The sequence below is a fragment of the Notolabrus celidotus genome, chromosome 18, assembly GCF_009762535.1.
Source record: "Notolabrus celidotus isolate fNotCel1 chromosome 18, fNotCel1.pri, whole genome shotgun sequence".
Lineage (NCBI taxonomy): Eukaryota > Metazoa > Chordata > Actinopteri > Labriformes > Labridae > Notolabrus > Notolabrus celidotus.
In genome coordinates this window covers 31,356,660-31,373,314 of record NC_048289.1, presented here as the reverse complement: position 1 = coordinate 31,373,314, position 16,655 = coordinate 31,356,660, and the positions used below count along the sequence as shown (strand labels likewise).

Genomic DNA, 16,655 nt, shown 5'->3' with positions numbered 1-16,655 from the left:
ACCTGGTAGCTGTGGAGGTATGTGACTCTGAGCTTAAGAGTAGTCAGACCCCCTGACCCACACATGCATCCCCTCAGTAACACCACTGAGTGGATACAAACACTGAGTGGATACAAACACTGTGTGGATACAAACACTGTGTGGATAAAAACACTGTGTGGATACAAACACTGTGTGGATACAAACACTGTGTGGATACAAACCCTGTGTGGATACAAACACTGTGTGGATACAAACACTGTGTGGATGTGAGCAGTGGTGTGTGTTTCAGACGGGGTGATCAGGTGAACGGATGAAACCTGATCTTTCTGTGCTGCTCTGTGTCTGACAGCGTTTCATCACAGGAGGTTCCTCACATGATTACATCACTGTGGACTCTTAAGAATAATAACACTTGCTGTAGTTTGGAGCTAACATCATGCATCTTGTTCAACACTAAGACACCTGATCAGAAACCTGATCAGAAACCTCTAGTGGAGGATAATGCAGCATCGATCTCATCCCCCTGAATAATGAATGGCGTGCAGCATCATCTTGGTTGTACTTTAGTTGCACTTCTTACGGTAACTGTGATAATCCTGCAGCACTAACATCCACTTTGAAGGCTCCACACAGTTCAGATTACGATTCCTCCCTAACCCAATAAAGTGGTGCTAACATGCTGCACCTCCAATTTCACAGCAGCCTATTTTGAGTGGATATGTCACAAGATCTGTGATATCAGTGGCGGACGCCTCCTCGGCTGCGTCCACATGAAAAGGTGAGTTTTATTTTTAACCACAGTCAGTGGATAATTCAGGAAACATCAAACTGAAGTCTTTTTAGACCTCAGGTGCCGCGTGGTGCCGCTCGCTCGGAGCTGTCACTTCCAATGATCGAATGACATGAGTCACAAAAGACACTCACACTAATTGAGGTCAGGGGCTGACCAGCAGTGACCCAGTTAGAGGGGAATCATGGGATACCGTGAGAGTGGGAGCCCGTTATGACACAGAGAGAGAGAGAGTGGACGGAGGGGAGGAGGGTTTCAGAAATGCAGACAGGGGCTATAGAGTCTGAACAGAGACGGAGGGTTTCACTTCTGAGGAGAGATGCATGAGGAACAGGAAATGACTCAATGATGATAACAAGGAATGATTTTGCTAAATTTCAGCTTCTTAAAAGTGAATATTTTTCATCTCTGGAGCAGCAAAGAGAACACTTCTGGATTTAGATTATCAGGCAAACCTTTGAAGAAGTCACTTTAAACTATCAATGCTTCCAATATGCTTTTTAAAAGTGTCTTTTTTGGGGCTTTTATAAACTAAATTACTTCACAAATGAAACATTTGCAACAAAATATGAAGTAATTTCCCTCAAAGCTGCAGAGCTCCTCCAGTTTTGGTTCTAAAATGTGAAGATTTTAAAGTTTTCATCGATATGTTGGAGTTTGGAGCGTCTGATTTTTTGCACAAGTATGTTTTTTATTGTTTATTTCTTCACATAAATGTTAAATGGACTTTTCTAGTCTTTCTCACCACTCAAAGCTCTTTTACACTACTCGTCACGTTCACCCATTCATACCCATTCACTCACTGATAGTAGAGGCTGCTTCAGTAAGGGACCATCAGTGTTAGCTAATCTCATTCGTTCACATTCACACACCTCTGAACAACAGAGAGAGCAATTCGGGGTTCAGTGCCTTGCTCAAGGACACTTCTTGGATCAAACCTCCAACCTTCTGATTGATAGACCACCGACTCTACCCACTGAGTCACAGCCGCCCCACATAAGAAGCATCTGCATGAATCATTCTTTGTGTATCTGGTTCCACTTCCTGTTTTGCAACTATCATTTTCTCATCTTTTAAGACATGTTTATGCACTTATCTCTCTCTGGTAGAGGTGGACTGTGGGGGGTTTTGGAGCTGTGCTATCATTAAATACACAAATATATAACTTTAAATCATTAAAACAGGAAAAAACTAAGTATTTAGTGCAGCTACAACTTATCTTGAAGTGATATTGATTGGGTTTTTTTGTTGCTTTTTTAGTTGAGTGTTACAGATTGAGGTAGTCTGAGACCTCCAGGGCTCCTAACGAGCCCATCATTGAGAGCACCTGCCCTCACTGCACCCAGCTTGAGCTCATCAGCCTGGCTGCTCAATAAAAGGAGCTCCTTTCCCTCAGTGAGGTGTGTGCAACAGAGAAGACAACTTCTCTGGGTGTTGTTTGAAGAGTGTGTGTGTGTTTATGGAGGGAAGGAGGGTGGTAACAGGATAATTAAAAAGAGGATTGATCTCTCAGGAGGTTTTTTTTTTTCAGATTACAGTTGTTTTAGTCCTGTTCCTTAGTTTGTCTCCTCTTTGTAGTAGAATTAGCAGCTGTGGAGCTTTACACCTCCACTCCACCTTTTAGACCCCGAAGGCCTCACATGTGTTTGTATTTAAGGGTTTGAAGTTTCTTTCTGTTAGTGTCCCTGTCCATGACCTCTGACCCTCATGTCATGCGGCTTGCAGACACGTAACACGACGGAGAAAACTTAGAGTAACCTTGATTACAGAAATAAAGCTTGTTCCTGTCCTGACAAAAATGTAATGAAAGACAGTCTTTTCCCTTCATATCCCATAACTTGAATGATTATTGACAGGTTTATAAATAGTAGGAATAAAACTCCAGATGCGATCCCCATGTGGAGAGAATATTTGAATCTTCTTGTAGTTTTCTGTTTGGACTAAAACTCAAGGTCAATTGGATAAAGACATATGTGTGTTTGCACTCTGCAGTCAACATCTGAAGCCTCTTAGTTTCTATAATTAAAAAACACGAGGAACTCTTTAAAGTTGCATCATATTTTCTGTCCTGTAAACTTATCAGCACATGTATGTTAAACCGACCCCTCACATGGCCCCAGCAGCTGTGTGAACTCATCCCTGGCGTGAAGAGTCTTACCAGGTGGCAGACACAGGAACGCCGCCGCCAAGATGCTGCAGTCGATGCCCCTCCTCTCCCACCAGCTGCTCTCCTTCACCGCCTTCTGCACCAGCCGGGTCAGCTCCATCATCAGCGACTCCCTCTCCACCTCCTCGCCACCTGTCCCTCCGTTCTCCTTCCTCTCTCCCTTCATCTCTGAGTCCACTCTCTCTCTCTTCTTCACCAGCGTCTCCTCTGTCCTCTCATCCCTTCCTTCCCTCTTCCACTCCTCCGGTACACTCTGCATGTTAGCTCCAGTTTTTAAAAAAAAAACCCCACCACCTTCACCGTGCTGCTCGCTGCCTCCACGCTGCACCCAGAGGGCAAAGTTTGCGGGTCAAAGTTAGCATTGCAAAAGTCTTTCTTGGCGAGGAGCATTGTCAGAGAGGCCCGGCCCCCTTCCTGCTGCTTCCAGAGCCTCGTGGACCCTCCTCTCCCTCCTCCTCCTCCTCATCTCTCTTCTTACACTGTTCCCCCCCCCTCTGTCAGCTGACTCCTGATGCAATCCAGCAGCAGAGGAACTCGCTGTCCCACGACCCGGGAGCTTGTAACGCTGCCCTGTGACGTTACACATCCAAAAAAACGCTCACACAGGCAGCACGGCTCGGTCTCTCTCCTCTCTGGTGTCTCATACATTCTGCATGCAGCTCACCCGTTCTTGTTCCTTTGTGTCAGCTCTCTTCCCCTCCTCCTCCTCCTCCCCTCCTCATCTCTGTAACCTTGGCATTCGTCCTGGGAAAGGAGAGGGCGAAAAGAGGGATTATCAGCAGCCGTTCAGTTGTTTCTTCACTGGGGGAAAGGTTCCAGGAGGAAGAAGAGGAGGAGATGCTGGTGTGCAGGAATGTGCTCTGCTGGTTTGAGTGTTTATATGTTGGTGGAGGGGAGAGGATTTGCTCCTGCATGCACATATCTGATGTCAGAGTGGGTTTTATACTCTGGAGAGAGGCCAGTCCTCCATGTTGGCTGATACAGACTTTAACTCCAAAAGGCCGGCAGAGGAGGAGGAGGAATATAATCTGGGGTTTGCTGTTCCTGACTTTAACAAACTTTCAGTGTCTGAGAAAAACAAGGCAGAGAGGAGCGACGGCTGCAGAGAAGAACAGCATCACATCAGATATCTTATTTTGAGTTTCTTTAATAAAACATAATCACAGTCGTGGTGATACAAAAACATGTTTACGAACACATTCATGCACAGTCATACTCACAAGTGCACAGACAAACAGATCCTCAGTGCAACCAAATACACCCCGAGCAACCTGAGATAACAGTGTTATCTAGCTCACACATGTAACCTCACAGTGACACACCCCCCCCTCCTTTGTTTTTTACTGTCGCGGTCATGTTTGCAGAGCGACGGCGAGCTCTATTTTCAGCCTATAAATATAGGTCAACATTGTATATGTGCCGTGGAGGGTCGTAACAAAGTGTAGGGTTAAGAAAACTGATGCAGTGTGCAGAAACAAAAGGCTTGTCCGTGTGGCGAAGCTTCTTCTGTTCCAAGTCTCAGTCAGGAGCCCGGACGGGTCCTCGTGATGCGTTCACTGACTTCAAAGTGTTCAAAGCAGCAAGTATGCAAACATCTTCACGGCGTGTTTGTCCTGTGGATAAACAGACAGAGAAACATGTTTATGTCTGGATTTAAATGACTAACAGGCCACTTCTGCTCTAACTCTAACAACATGTGTATCATGAGTGGCCACTAGATGGTGCTATAACGACAGAGAGAGACTCCTGGATCAACAGGTAGTGTTTTTAAAGTTTACTGATGTACAGATTATTTATATTCTTGGTTTGAGAAAGACTTTTAAGATGACAGGAAACACATTAATTCATGTGTTCATTATGCACCCTGGTATTGTTTTGTATAATCTTGTTTCTCTGTGGTTTGTGACAGCTGTTTGTAAATTGGTCACACTGACATTTGACGCTGATAAAAGTCCTGGGTGGAGGGGGTTCATATCTTTGAGCTGCTGTTAATGATTAATACAAGTCAAATACGACTTCTGACATCTTTTTGTGTGTATAGTGTTTACTTTAAAATCAGCAGTGAGTGACTTTAAGAACCTCTTCAGATGAGCAAGCCAGCTCTTTGTCTGCTTTTGTCTGATTTTGGCAACAAGTTAGTGGATAAATGTTGAACAAAGTGAAGTAATCAGCTGCTAATAATGCAGATATTTTCATCAGGCGATGGAGGAGACCAAATCAGAGCTAAAAATAGAGTTAAAAATCGGACATAGCATACCAGGTGGACACTCCATGTTACACTTACCCTCTGAAAGCAAACTCAAGAGTCAAGACCGACCCTTATAGTCTCGCTTTTAAGTTTTATTTCACCTTACTTACTTTATTTATTAATTTATTTATTTATCATCTAGTTCAAATTGTAGTCACTTTTTGATTTATTTTATTTATGTATTTATTTATTTTAAGTAAAGCATCTTATTTACTTTTAATGGTTTAATATTTAAGTGTTTTATTATCTTAGAAATGAATTTTATTTTGGTGAGTTTAACTTCCTGTGTTGAGTTTTAACATCTTATGTTTCCTCATTAAGGTATCATGAGCTTTTCCTCAGTTCGTTCAGAAACTTCTGTTTTAATTTTCATTTATTTAATTTTCATTATTATTATTATCATATATTGTGTTCTTAACCTTAGGATTGTTGGGTGGGTTTGGAGTAGGGGCTGGGGTTGGGATTAGGATGGGGGCGTCCTTTTATTTAAATTTTTATATATATATTATTTTTATCTATTCTATTTAAAGTTTTTTTTATGTACAGCGCTTTATAAATACAGTCTGATTGATTGATTGATTGATAGAACACTACACTCCCAACATGCAGGCCTGCTCATTGTACCTAAAGTCTCTAAAAGTAGTATGGGAGGTAGAGCCTTCAGTTATCAGGCCCCTCTCCTTTGGAATCATCTCCCAGTCAGGGTCCGGGAGGCAGACACCCTCTCTACTTTTAAGAGTAGGCTTCAAACTTTCCTTTTTGATAAAGCTTATAGTTAGAGCTGGATCAGGCTTGGACCAGGTCTTAGTTATGCTGCTATAGGCTTAGACTGACACACTGGGATCCTGTCTTTCCCTCTCTCTCCTCTCTCTGCCTGTCTCTCACTTTAACTCTTCCTGTCCCATTAAAGTTACTAACCATAGACCTTTCTGGAGTCCCTGAGCTCCCTTGTCTCGTAGGTTCCTCTGGATCTCTGCTGCTGTGGACGTGCCAGACTCCAGCTGCTACAACTACTACTATCCGTCTCCCCACTATCATCTCTCTCTCTCTTCATCTCCCTCTATCCCTCTCTCCAACACGGTCTCAGCAGATGTGTGTCTAACATGAGTCTGGTCCTGCTGGAGGTTTCTGCCTGTTAAAGGAAGTTTGTCCTTGCCACTGTAACTTGCTAAATGCTGCAAAGTGCTCTGCTCATGGTGGATTAAGATGAGATCAGACTGAGTCCTGTCTGGAAGATGGGACTGGATCTTGTGCCTAATGAAAACATAGTGATGGTTCTCTCACTAACCTTCAGAGTTCAGTGTCTTCGATGGCCTCTGGTTCATCTATCGTGTCCAGACGTCTCTTGCAGGCGTCCAGTAGTTTCTTCCTGGGGCCCAGCGGGATGTGAATGCTCGTGAGGTCCTCGTCTGAACAAAGCAGCAGAGCCTGCAGGTCGATCTTCTCCCTCCTGAAGATCTGCATGAACTCGCCGAGACTTTGAGAGGCCAGGAAAGTCTCCAGAGGACTGTTCTCTGGCTCCAAGTCCTCGTCCAACGCAACATCAGCCTCCTCCCACGGAAGCTCCTGGAGGTTTCTCTCCTGCAGGCTCAGAGCGCTGCCGATACTGTCCTCGTCGAAGCTGGGCGAGCGTCGAGGCAGGTGTCCTCGTAGACGGACGTTAGGCGCTCGTCCCACAGGTTCGCTTCCTGCTACGCTGCCTTCAGCTCCGATTCCAAACAGGCCTCCGCTCATATAGTTCCTCCTGAACACCATGGTGCCGAGGCCGGGCCGGGTGAACAGGGAGTCCCGCCCGGAGTCTTCGCTGATCTCTGAGTACGCGGCATCGTAGAGACCCGGGTCGCTCAAGGCACGGGAGACGGTGTCAGCGTCGTCGTCGTTGTCTCGAGGGAACATGTCCCGGATGTTGAGGCGCGATCGCTCCCTGGGGTTGGCGTAGGTGCCCTGTTTGAGGAACATGACGTCATTGCCGAGCTGGAGGCCGGACAGCGAGCGCACACTTTTCCTCCCGTCCTCATAGATCTTGAACGTTCCATCGCCCTGCTTCTTCTTCTCCAGTTTCTTCTGGATCTTGGCTTTCCCCTTGGATGTGGAGAGCAGAGTGGCCTGAGAGGAAAACACAAAGAATTAAAGGTGCAAGCGGCGATGAACGGGCCCTCGCACACCTGCAGCCACCGCATCATGTCAGCCGCCGCCTGATATAAGCTAAGCAAGATCTGAGAGTATACTGCTTGTGTCCCTTAGGTGGTGCTAATGTTCCTAGTTTTTGGCAGATTGCAAGAAAACCTTCAAACTTGACTGTCTGCCACGCCCACAATTTTAGTTGGAACAGAAAGCCTCTAATAATTTTGGATCATCAATGTGTCTGCTATACAATGTGCCTTGTTGGGACTGAATTGGAGAAAAACCCTAGGACGAGTTCTCAAAAGTATGCACCCTTATTTGGGCGTCATTCTTAACATTCAAAGCTGTATGTGCATTTGATGCACCGCCTGAAAGTCTGCCACGCCCACAATTTTAGTGTGAACGGTATGCCTCTAATAATTTTGAATCGTCAATGTGTCTACTATAGAAGGTGCTTGGTTTGGACTTGATCGGAAAAAAGGCATAGGACGAGTTCTCAAAAGTATGCACCCTTATTTGGGTGCCATTTTTCATGTTCAAAGCTAGGTGGCGCTCTTCCTGTTGAGTTTCAGATATGGGTGTAAGGGGCTTTTTTGTGCGTCCTGATGCCATGAATATGTGCATTCATTTTCATGCATGTAGCTCAAAAAAACCTCTATGGGGAGGGTTTTTTGAAAACTGTAGGGGGCGCTACTGAGCACATTTTTGAGAATTTTTTTGCAAGACCCAAAAAATCTAATTTTTTTCACCAGGCCTGATGAGCGTGTTGAATTTGGTGGGATTTTGTGCATTTTAAAGCCCCCAAAAATCCATTTCCTGTTTATGGCGAGACATGCGTTTGATGCACTGCTTGAAAGTCTGCCACGCCCACAATTTTAGTCTGAACGCTATGCCTCTAATAATTTTGAATCGTTAATGTGTCTTCTTCAGAAAACTGAAAAATAAAAAGATGGCCGACTTCCTGTTGGGATTTCACCATGACATTAGGAATCTTTTTTGTAGGTCTTGGCCTGATAGATACAGGAAAAAAATGTCATGCATGTAGGTTGAACCGTGTTAAGGAGGTCTGCTGCTGGAAGGAAGGGGGCGCTATTGAGCCATTTTTGGGACTTTTTGCACGGGAGCATCAAAATATCAAAATTTTCGCCAATCCTGATGCATGTGCAACTTTTGGTGAGTTTTGGGGGAGCGTGTTGAAGTCTCCAAAAAGGTAATTTACTTATGTAGAAAGAAAGAAAAATCCTTAGGGTAACAAGGGGGCCCTGATTAACCCCTTCCCCTCAAGAACTCAAGCAACTTATAGAAATGCACACCTCTATATTCCACTCCACACAAAGTGAAAGCACACCCACCTGTGAGTATGGCATGTTGGAGGTGACGGTGTTGAACTTGCGGCTCAGCGTGCTGCTGCTGTTGTAGCTGGAGAAGCTGATGGAATCCAGATTGTCCATAGCCGCCGACTCCTTCATGAACCTCCTCTCCATCTGCTCCCGGTGCTTCCTCTGGAGCTTCGCGCAATCCTTGATCCGGCGCTCGGCGGCACGAAACGCTCTGTCCTTCAGTTTGCCCACCAGCTTCGGGTTGAGCGTGATCTGCTTGGCGGCGATGGAGTCCAGGTATCGAACGCAGTCCATGTGTCCCTTGGTGGCGGCCATGTCCAGCGGCGTGTGGTAGTCGTTGTCCAGACACCACACGTTGGCACCGAAAGCCACCAGGAAGGAGAGGCAGTTGTGGTGACCGTTGGCAGAAGCCAGGTGGAGAGGTGTGTTTCCCCAGATGTCACATCGGTCAGGGTCGCCTCTGAGAGACACGAGGAGACACAGGAAGACAGGTTGGACCTTTACGTCACTGCATTCACACAAACACACTCTTAACCCTTTTGTTTTTACAAATATGGAAGCTTCTTGTGATTCTATGAGCAATTATCACATTTGTTCCACATCATGAGCACATCTCCTGGTCAGTAAATGTGAGCACATCCATCTGCATGAGCATGTTTGTCTGGATTTCACTCTTCACATCATTTTTTGTCGCCTTGTTTTGAGATAGTAAATGGAGCATAGCATGGCCATGAAGTCAAGCTCGGCCGACAGAACATCAGCTGCTCTAAACGCCAGCCCCTATCAGCTGATTACATCTACGCATCCAATAAGCAAACAACTAAATGTGCATTCTATTTAAACCACTTCACAGTGTGCTCTCCCCGCCTCAGCCTCCTCTTCCTGCTTCTTCTGCAAACCCCTTTACAACTGCTGATGCTCTCCCTGCCTTGGCTTTTCATGTATGCATATGAAAATCAAGATTAAAGTCTCATAGATGTAAGCATGGACGTTTCACACTTCCAGTCTTAGTGTCTCCTAGTACTAGATCATGCTGAGGCCTGCCGGGTCAAGCTTCAGGGTTGCATGCTATCCAGGAGCAGAGTGACCTTCCTTCTGTTTCGTCACACATTCCCTCTCCTTGTTGTCAGACGCAGCTGGGTGATAAATTAGACAGAGTTACTTTGGTAATCAAGGTCCTTCTTCCAGCTTCTGTTCATATCTGTATGTTTTCACAGACTTAGTGTCTCCAGGCTGGAACACCATCCTTCTGCAGATTGTTGTGTTTATCATCGAGTATCTACCTTTAGCGTCATCTTTGGGGATAATACCACTCCAGAGGGAGGGTCTGACAGAACTGTCTTGGCATTATTATGTAAGTTCTCCTCAATTGAGTCTACATAAACTATTTCAACATTCTCCTGAGCCTCCTGTGTCCTGAGTCCACAGTGTGCTCTCCCCGCCTCAGGCTTTGGCATTCCACGTAGGCAGGTGGAAGGGCAGGGAGCTCCCAGAACAGAGCCATACCGCCAAATATAACATATTGCATGTAAATAATTAATTATTCTGACATTTGCAGAAACCTTTGCTTCACTTATAGAATCTATTGTACTGTATTCAATCAATCTTTATTTATAAAGCACCAAATCCCAACAAACGTTATCCTCAGACTCTCAAACAGAGCAGGTCTAGACTGTACTCTATGTTCTATTTTTAACAAAGACCCAACATCAAGACCGGATCAGATCCAGTCCCATCTTCCAGACAGGACTCAGTCTGATCTCATCTTAATCCACCATGAGCAGAGCACTTTGCAGCATTTAGCAAGTTACAGTGGCAAGGACAAACTTCCTTTAACAGGCAGAAACCTCCAGCAGGACCAGACTCATGTTAGACACACATCTGCTGAGACCGTGTTGGAGAGAGGGATAGAGGGAGATGAAGAGAGAGAGAGATGATAGTGGGGAGACGGATAGGACTATTGCATTGTATTCTCACTTCCACCATCTCTGTATCAGTTACATCTTACACTCACTGACTTAGTTCTTCTTTCTCTCTAACAGAAGACAACTTCCAGTCTGACTCACAGGACAGATAAACGTCTCATGATGACTCAGTACGGTGAGGTCAGTACCGGCGTGATGCAGACTTAACCCGGGGACACAGAGAAACTCAACCTCACTGTGCTGATCCCCTTACAGACTCAACTCAGGGCGTTCAGTGACTCATGTGACCTGCAGATACAACTCCCAGGTTCCCAGAGAGATGATGAATTAGCATGCTGTAACTTAAGCTAGGTGACGTAATGCACAGACGTTATGAAGCTGTTAGAAACTTCAGTTTGACACAATGCATTCATTTACTTACCTTTCTTATGCATGCAATATAAAAGCATGAAGACGGAATGTTAAACTGACATTATTTACTGCTTTTTGAACGTGTATTATTTCATGCACAGCACCTTTCTGCTTCTCAAATGTTGCATTTCATTATAAACTGAGGATATCTGAGGTTTGTTTTCCAATTTAGGGACAAAACCTGTGCAAATACTACAAGACATTTTCATAATTGTTTTAACTTCTGTAGTCGAAATGTATGATTGTGGTTAATTATTTAGTCAAACAAAATATTTTAAAAATTATTTTACTGATTAAAATCTATTCTAATTTTTTTCCCCCATTATTTGATTACTTTTAATAACTTTGAATTCATTTTTAGGGAACATTAAGTCAAATTATGTGATTCCAGCTCCTTAAATATGAATATTTTAAAATTATTTTACTGTTTAAATATTTATAATTTGTTTAATATCTATTATTTAATTATTCTTAATCACTTTGAATTTATTTTTAGGGAATGCAAAGTCAAAATTTGTGATTCAACCTGTGCAAAACCCTCAAGACATTTTTCATCTTTTTTTTTTAACTTCCTTAATCAAAATGTATGATTGCAATTAATTAATGAATTTAGAAAAATAATTAAAATTATTTTACTGATTAAATATCTATTCTGATAATGTCTGCACATTATTTGATTACTTTTAATAACTTTGAATTTATTTTTAGGGAATGTAAATATAAATTCTGTGATTCAACCTGTGCAAATCCTTCTAGACATTTTTCATGATTTATTTTTAAATTCTATAGTCAACATTTATGATTGCAATTAATTATTGAATTTAGAAAATATTTTAAAAATTATTTTACTGATTAAATATTTATTATGATTGTTTTTGCACATTATTTGATTACTTTTAATCACTTTGAATTTATTTTTTGGGAATGGAAATTCAAATTATGTGATTCCAACTCCTTAAATACAAATATTTTATCATTTTTTAACTGATTAAATGTCTATTTTAATATTTGTTGCACATTATTTGATTACTTTTAATCACTTTGAATTCATTTTTAAGGAGCGTAAATTCAAATTCTGGGATTCCAGCTTCTTAAATGTGAATATTTTCACTAAAGTGCATCGTGTTGTGCTTTTAGAAACTCCACAACCATTTCTGAAGATTAAGACCTCACACCTGGAGAGTTATTGATTGTTGCAGCTCAACACACACACACACACACACACACACACACACACACACACACACACACACACACACACACACACACACACACACTGGACTTATGAAAATATGCAGTTTGTTGACCTCTCCCCGGTTCACAGTTCACTCTGCAGTTTGTCTAACATGTTGTTTGTTTATGACGCCCTGAAGCCCCTCCTCTTCCTGTTTTCTCCCCGCCCACACGCCTGAGCTCTCATCAATAATTAAACCTCTGCAGGTTAAACATGACAGAGGTGACTCTGCATTATTCAGACACCTGTGAGCACACTCTGCAGGATCAGCACCTTCATCAGAACCTGATTTCTGCTCCTGCCTGGACTCACTCACAGATATCTCATCAAACATCAGATCCCATGTTAGGAGGTTTATTTTTATTCCTGGCTCTGGAGTGTTTCCACGCCAGCTGAAGGAAATTAACAGATGATATTCCTGACGGGGCAAAAATGTATCGCTGTAGTAACACCACCGAGGAATCACACCGGAGGGTGTGTGATAGAAACCTGACCGTCTGCAGCTCTGCCAGCAGGATGACTCAAGGACGAGAGACACATGTTAGAGACACACCTGTGTGTATCAGCATGTGAGGAAGAGTGCACACAGTTAACTACACACAAGGCAGTTTATTAGCCCCCAAACAAAACAGCACTAGACTGAACATGTGGAAGCAGTGTGGTGACATCTCATTGATGACATTTAAATCCCTGCTGTGCCCATGTTTACGTTTAAAAGGTCGTCAGCCAGCAGGTAGACTCTTTCTTTGAGCTGCTGTTACTGATTATTAAAAGTTAAATATGACTTCTGACATCTTTTTGTGTACAGTGTACTTTAAATCAGCAGTGAGTGACTTTGAAAACTATTGGAGTTGAGCATGCCAGCTCTTTGTCAGAAAAAGGGGCGTGTCCCCGGGACTAATAGACGACTTTACTGTCCTTTAAGGTTTTAAGGAGTCAGAGACTCGTGGTGATTGAACTAAATCTGCTGTTTGAAGCCGTCGATAGATGGAGTAGTCAAAAGTTACAGGCTAGATAATGAACAAAGTGACAGCTGCTAAGGATCCAAATATTTCCTTCAGCAGGTGGTAGAGACCAAATCAGAGCTAAAAATATAGTTACAAATCGGACACTTCTCTAAACTGGAATTTAAAAACCTTCTTCTGACCTACAAAGCTCTTAATGGTCAGACACCTTCGTATCTTAAAGAGCTCATAGTGCCCTATTACCCCTCTAGAACACTACGCTCCCAACATGCAGGCCTGCTCATCGTACCTAAAGTCAGGCCCCTCTCCTTTGGAATCATCTACCAGTCAGGGTCCAGGAGGCAGACACCCTCTCTACTTTTAAGAGGCTTCAAACTTTCCTTTTTGATAAAGCTTATAGTTAGAGCTGGATCAGGCTTGGACCAGGTCTTAGTTATGCTGCTATAGGCTTAGACTGACACACTGGGATCCTGTCTTTCCCTCTCTCTCCTCTCTCTGCCTGTCTCTCACTTTAACTCTTCCTGTCCCATTAAAGTTACTAACCATAGACCTTTCTGGAGTCCCTGAGCTCCCTTGTCTCGTAGGTTCCTCTGGATCTCTGCTGTAGATTCCTTTTTTGGGTCTTCCTTTCTTTCTTTCTTTCTTTCATTCCTTCCCTCCTTCCCTCCTTCCTTCCTTCCTTCTTTGTTTGTTTGTTTCTTTATTTCTTTCTTTCTTTCATTCCTTCCCTCCTTCCTTCGTTCTTTCTTTCTTTCTTTCTTTCATTCCTTCCCTCTTTCCTTCTTTCCTTCTTTCTTTTCTTCTTTCTTTCTTCACTTCTCTCTTTGTTCTTTCGCATGTTTCTTCATCCTTTATGTCTCCTTATCCCGTCCTTTCCTTCTGTCATTCCTTCACCATTTCTTCTCCTCTTTTTCTTTCTTCTGGTCTCCCTCTCTTCTCTCTTTTCTTAGACCTTTCTGGAGTCCCTGAGCTCCCTTGTCTCGTAGGTTCCTCTGGATCTCTGCTGCTGTGGACGTGTCAGACTCCAGCTGCTACAACTACTACTATCCGTCTCCCCACTATCATCTCTCTCTCTCTTCACCTCCCTCTATCCCTCTCTCCAACACGGTCTCAGCAGATGTGTGTCTAACATGAGTCTGGTCCTGCTGGAGGTTTCTGCCTGTTAAAGGAAGTTTGTCCTTGCCACTGTAACTTGCTAAATGCTTCAAAGTGCTCTGCTCATGGTGGATTAAGATGAGATCAGACTGAGTCCTGTCTGTAAGAGAGGACTGGATCTGATCCTGGTCTTGATGTTGGGTCTTTGTTAATAATAGAACAGAGAGTACGGTCTAGACTGGCTCTGTTTGGAAAGGGTCTTGGAGTATTTTTCACAGAGAATAACAAGAAGTGTGTTTTTTCTGTCCTGTGGACTCTGACTTGCAGCTCATCTCTCCTTGCATCACATCCTCCCTGCAGACGCTGTTACAGGAGGATGCTGCCCTCTCAATCACTGTGACCTTTCCTTGGTCTCCGCTCTGCATCAAACACAACCACACATCATTTTACTGCTGCCTCATGAAGCTGCCTCCAGCTGCATGATACACTAACAGCTACTGGAGATATTAATCTGCATGGAGGCTGCTTTAGGGGGGGGATCCTTCTGCTGGTGACCTTTCTCTGTGATGAGGCTGTGAAAATAAATAACCCTCCATCTCCAGCTGCACTGATTACAGTAGCAGGAACAATGTGGCACCATGGTTTAATATTCCTGCAGATATGAGGAGGTCTGAACATACAATTTACAACAGATTCACTAAAATCTGTTTGTGGAAAGCTGCAGGATTATAAAGGATACCTCAAATGTGATTTAATCACCCCCTAAACTCTAACAAGAACCCCCTTAATTACATAATCTTAACTAATATGTCCACTTTCCAGGTTTTCCCTGCTTGTTATGGTCTTTATAGTAGCTCAAGTGTCATTGCATGAAATAATATATCCAAAGCTTGATCCATAAGGCAACTGGACTGGTAGAAAATCTTCTTGTTTTTGTCAAAACATTGATATATTTGAGGTTTTTGATTTAATATTGTAAAGTAACCTTGTTGAAAGTGATTTTATCCCTATAATAATATATTTAAAAAAGATTGAAATTAAATAAATTTGTTTACATGATAGAAAATGTCTCCTCTTGGTAAAAAAAACACAAACAAATTGGCTATTTAATGAAGATATAATGAATTTAAAGATGTGTGTTTTGGTGCATTAATGATTATTTAAAGTGAATTTAAACATTAATTCTTGTTTAGCTTTGTTAAATAAAGATAGTTTTATGTCAAAATGTCGATATAATTGAGGTTTTTGATTTATAATGGTAAAGTAAGTTTTTTTAAACTGATTTTATCCCCATAATAATATATTTTAAAAAGATTGAAATTAAATAAATTTGTTTACATGATAGAATTTGTCTCCTCTTGGTAAACAAACACAAAAAACTTGGATATTAAATGGAGATATGTAATAAAGAGGTGTGTTTTGGTGCATTAATGGTTTTTAAAAGTGAATCTAAACATTAATTCTTGTTAAGTTTTATTAAATCAGGATAGTTTTACGTCAAAACATTGATATAATTGATGTTTTTGATTTATTATAGTACAGTAAGCTTGTTTAAATTGATTTTGTCCACATAATAAAACAAAAATAATTTATTAAAATTAAATAATTTTGTTTAAATGATATAATTTGTCTCCTCTTGGTAAACAAACACAGAAACGTGTCTTTTAAACAGAGATATTATGTGATGAATTCAGGCTGACTCTTCAGGTTGTTTATATGAGGGAATAACATTAGAGATGGATTTTGGGTGGACCTGGTTCTGATGTGCCCCCCTCGGTTCGTGGACTCACCCCCTGCTCACGATGAGCCTCAGCGTCTCCAGGTTGCCATGGTAAGCGGCCCATAAGGTCGGAGTCATCCCGTCCTCATCCGGGGCGTTCAGGTCCTTCCGCGTGGCCTCCTTCAGCACGTCCAGGTACCCGTCCCGGGCCGCCCGGTGGTACCGGTCGTTCATGGCGGCGGCCTCTGCTCACTCTCGATCCGGTTCCATGGAGGCCTTGGAGGGTCTGGTCCTGGAGGGTCTGGCCCCGTTTTTCAGGAAGCTTCTCGACCCGGGAGTCGGCGTGTCCTGACCAGGTCCCCTCCGGTCCTGAAGGCTGGTTGTTAAGGGAGGCGTGCTGGTTGTCAGGGGCGCGTCATCGTAGCCCCGCCCCCTTTAAAAACAAAATAAACAGAAAAAGAACAAAATAAAAAACTGAATAAAATTAAAACTGAGGATTTAATGAGAGTAGTTTAAAAATATAAAACACAGTGACATTAAAATAAATATAACGGATTTTTTTTAAAGAATAATAGTTTCGATAAGAACAGAACAAGGGTTTAATTAAATAAAACAAGCCTACAGATATATAGATACATTTTATTGAATTATTAA

The 16,655-nt window shown here is 42.6% G+C and overlaps 2 protein-coding genes across 2 annotated transcripts in view; both read right to left on the bottom strand.

The window, feature by feature from the left end:
* The window catches only part of aatkb (apoptosis-associated tyrosine kinase b), a 55,554-nt gene extending 52,449 nt beyond the window's left edge, over positions 1 to 3,105 (bottom strand). Inside the window, exon 1 of the mRNA XM_034708689.1 lies at positions 2,883 to 3,105. Within this exon, the coding sequence (XP_034564580.1) occupies positions 2,883 to 3,105 (223 nt within the window). The remainder of the gene's footprint in view (positions 1 to 2,882) is intronic.
* A 963-nt stretch (positions 3,106 to 4,068) lies between these two features.
* On the bottom strand, positions 4,069 to 16,412 carry LOC117830395 (Usher syndrome type-1G protein homolog). Its single transcript, XM_034708501.1, has 4 exons — positions 16,072 to 16,412; positions 8,664 to 9,111; positions 6,476 to 7,293; positions 4,069 to 4,552 (listed from the first exon to the last, which is right to left on the bottom strand). Exons 1-3 carry the CDS (start codon positions 16,233 to 16,235, stop codon positions 6,478 to 6,480), a joined length of 1,428 nt encoding a protein of 475 aa, XP_034564392.1. The 5' UTR covers positions 16,236 to 16,412; the 3' UTR covers positions 4,069 to 4,552; positions 6,476 to 6,477.
* Positions 16,413 to 16,655: the final 243 nt, after the last annotated feature.

Bases quoted from the DNA above. Each gene is read 5' to 3' on its own strand.
- LOC117830395 (XM_034708501.1), bottom strand. From the start codon at position 16,235: ATGAACGACCGGTACCACCGGGCGGCCCGGGACGGGTACCTGGACGTG. The intron at 9,112-16,071 runs GTGAGTCCACGA...CGTGTCTCTCAG, and splicing joins AGGCTCATCGTGAGCAGGGG to AGGCGACCCTGACCGATGTG. The intron at 7,294-8,663 runs GTGGGTGTGCTT...TTTTCCTCTCAG, and splicing joins CCAACATGCCATACTCACAG to GCCACTCTGCTCTCCACATC.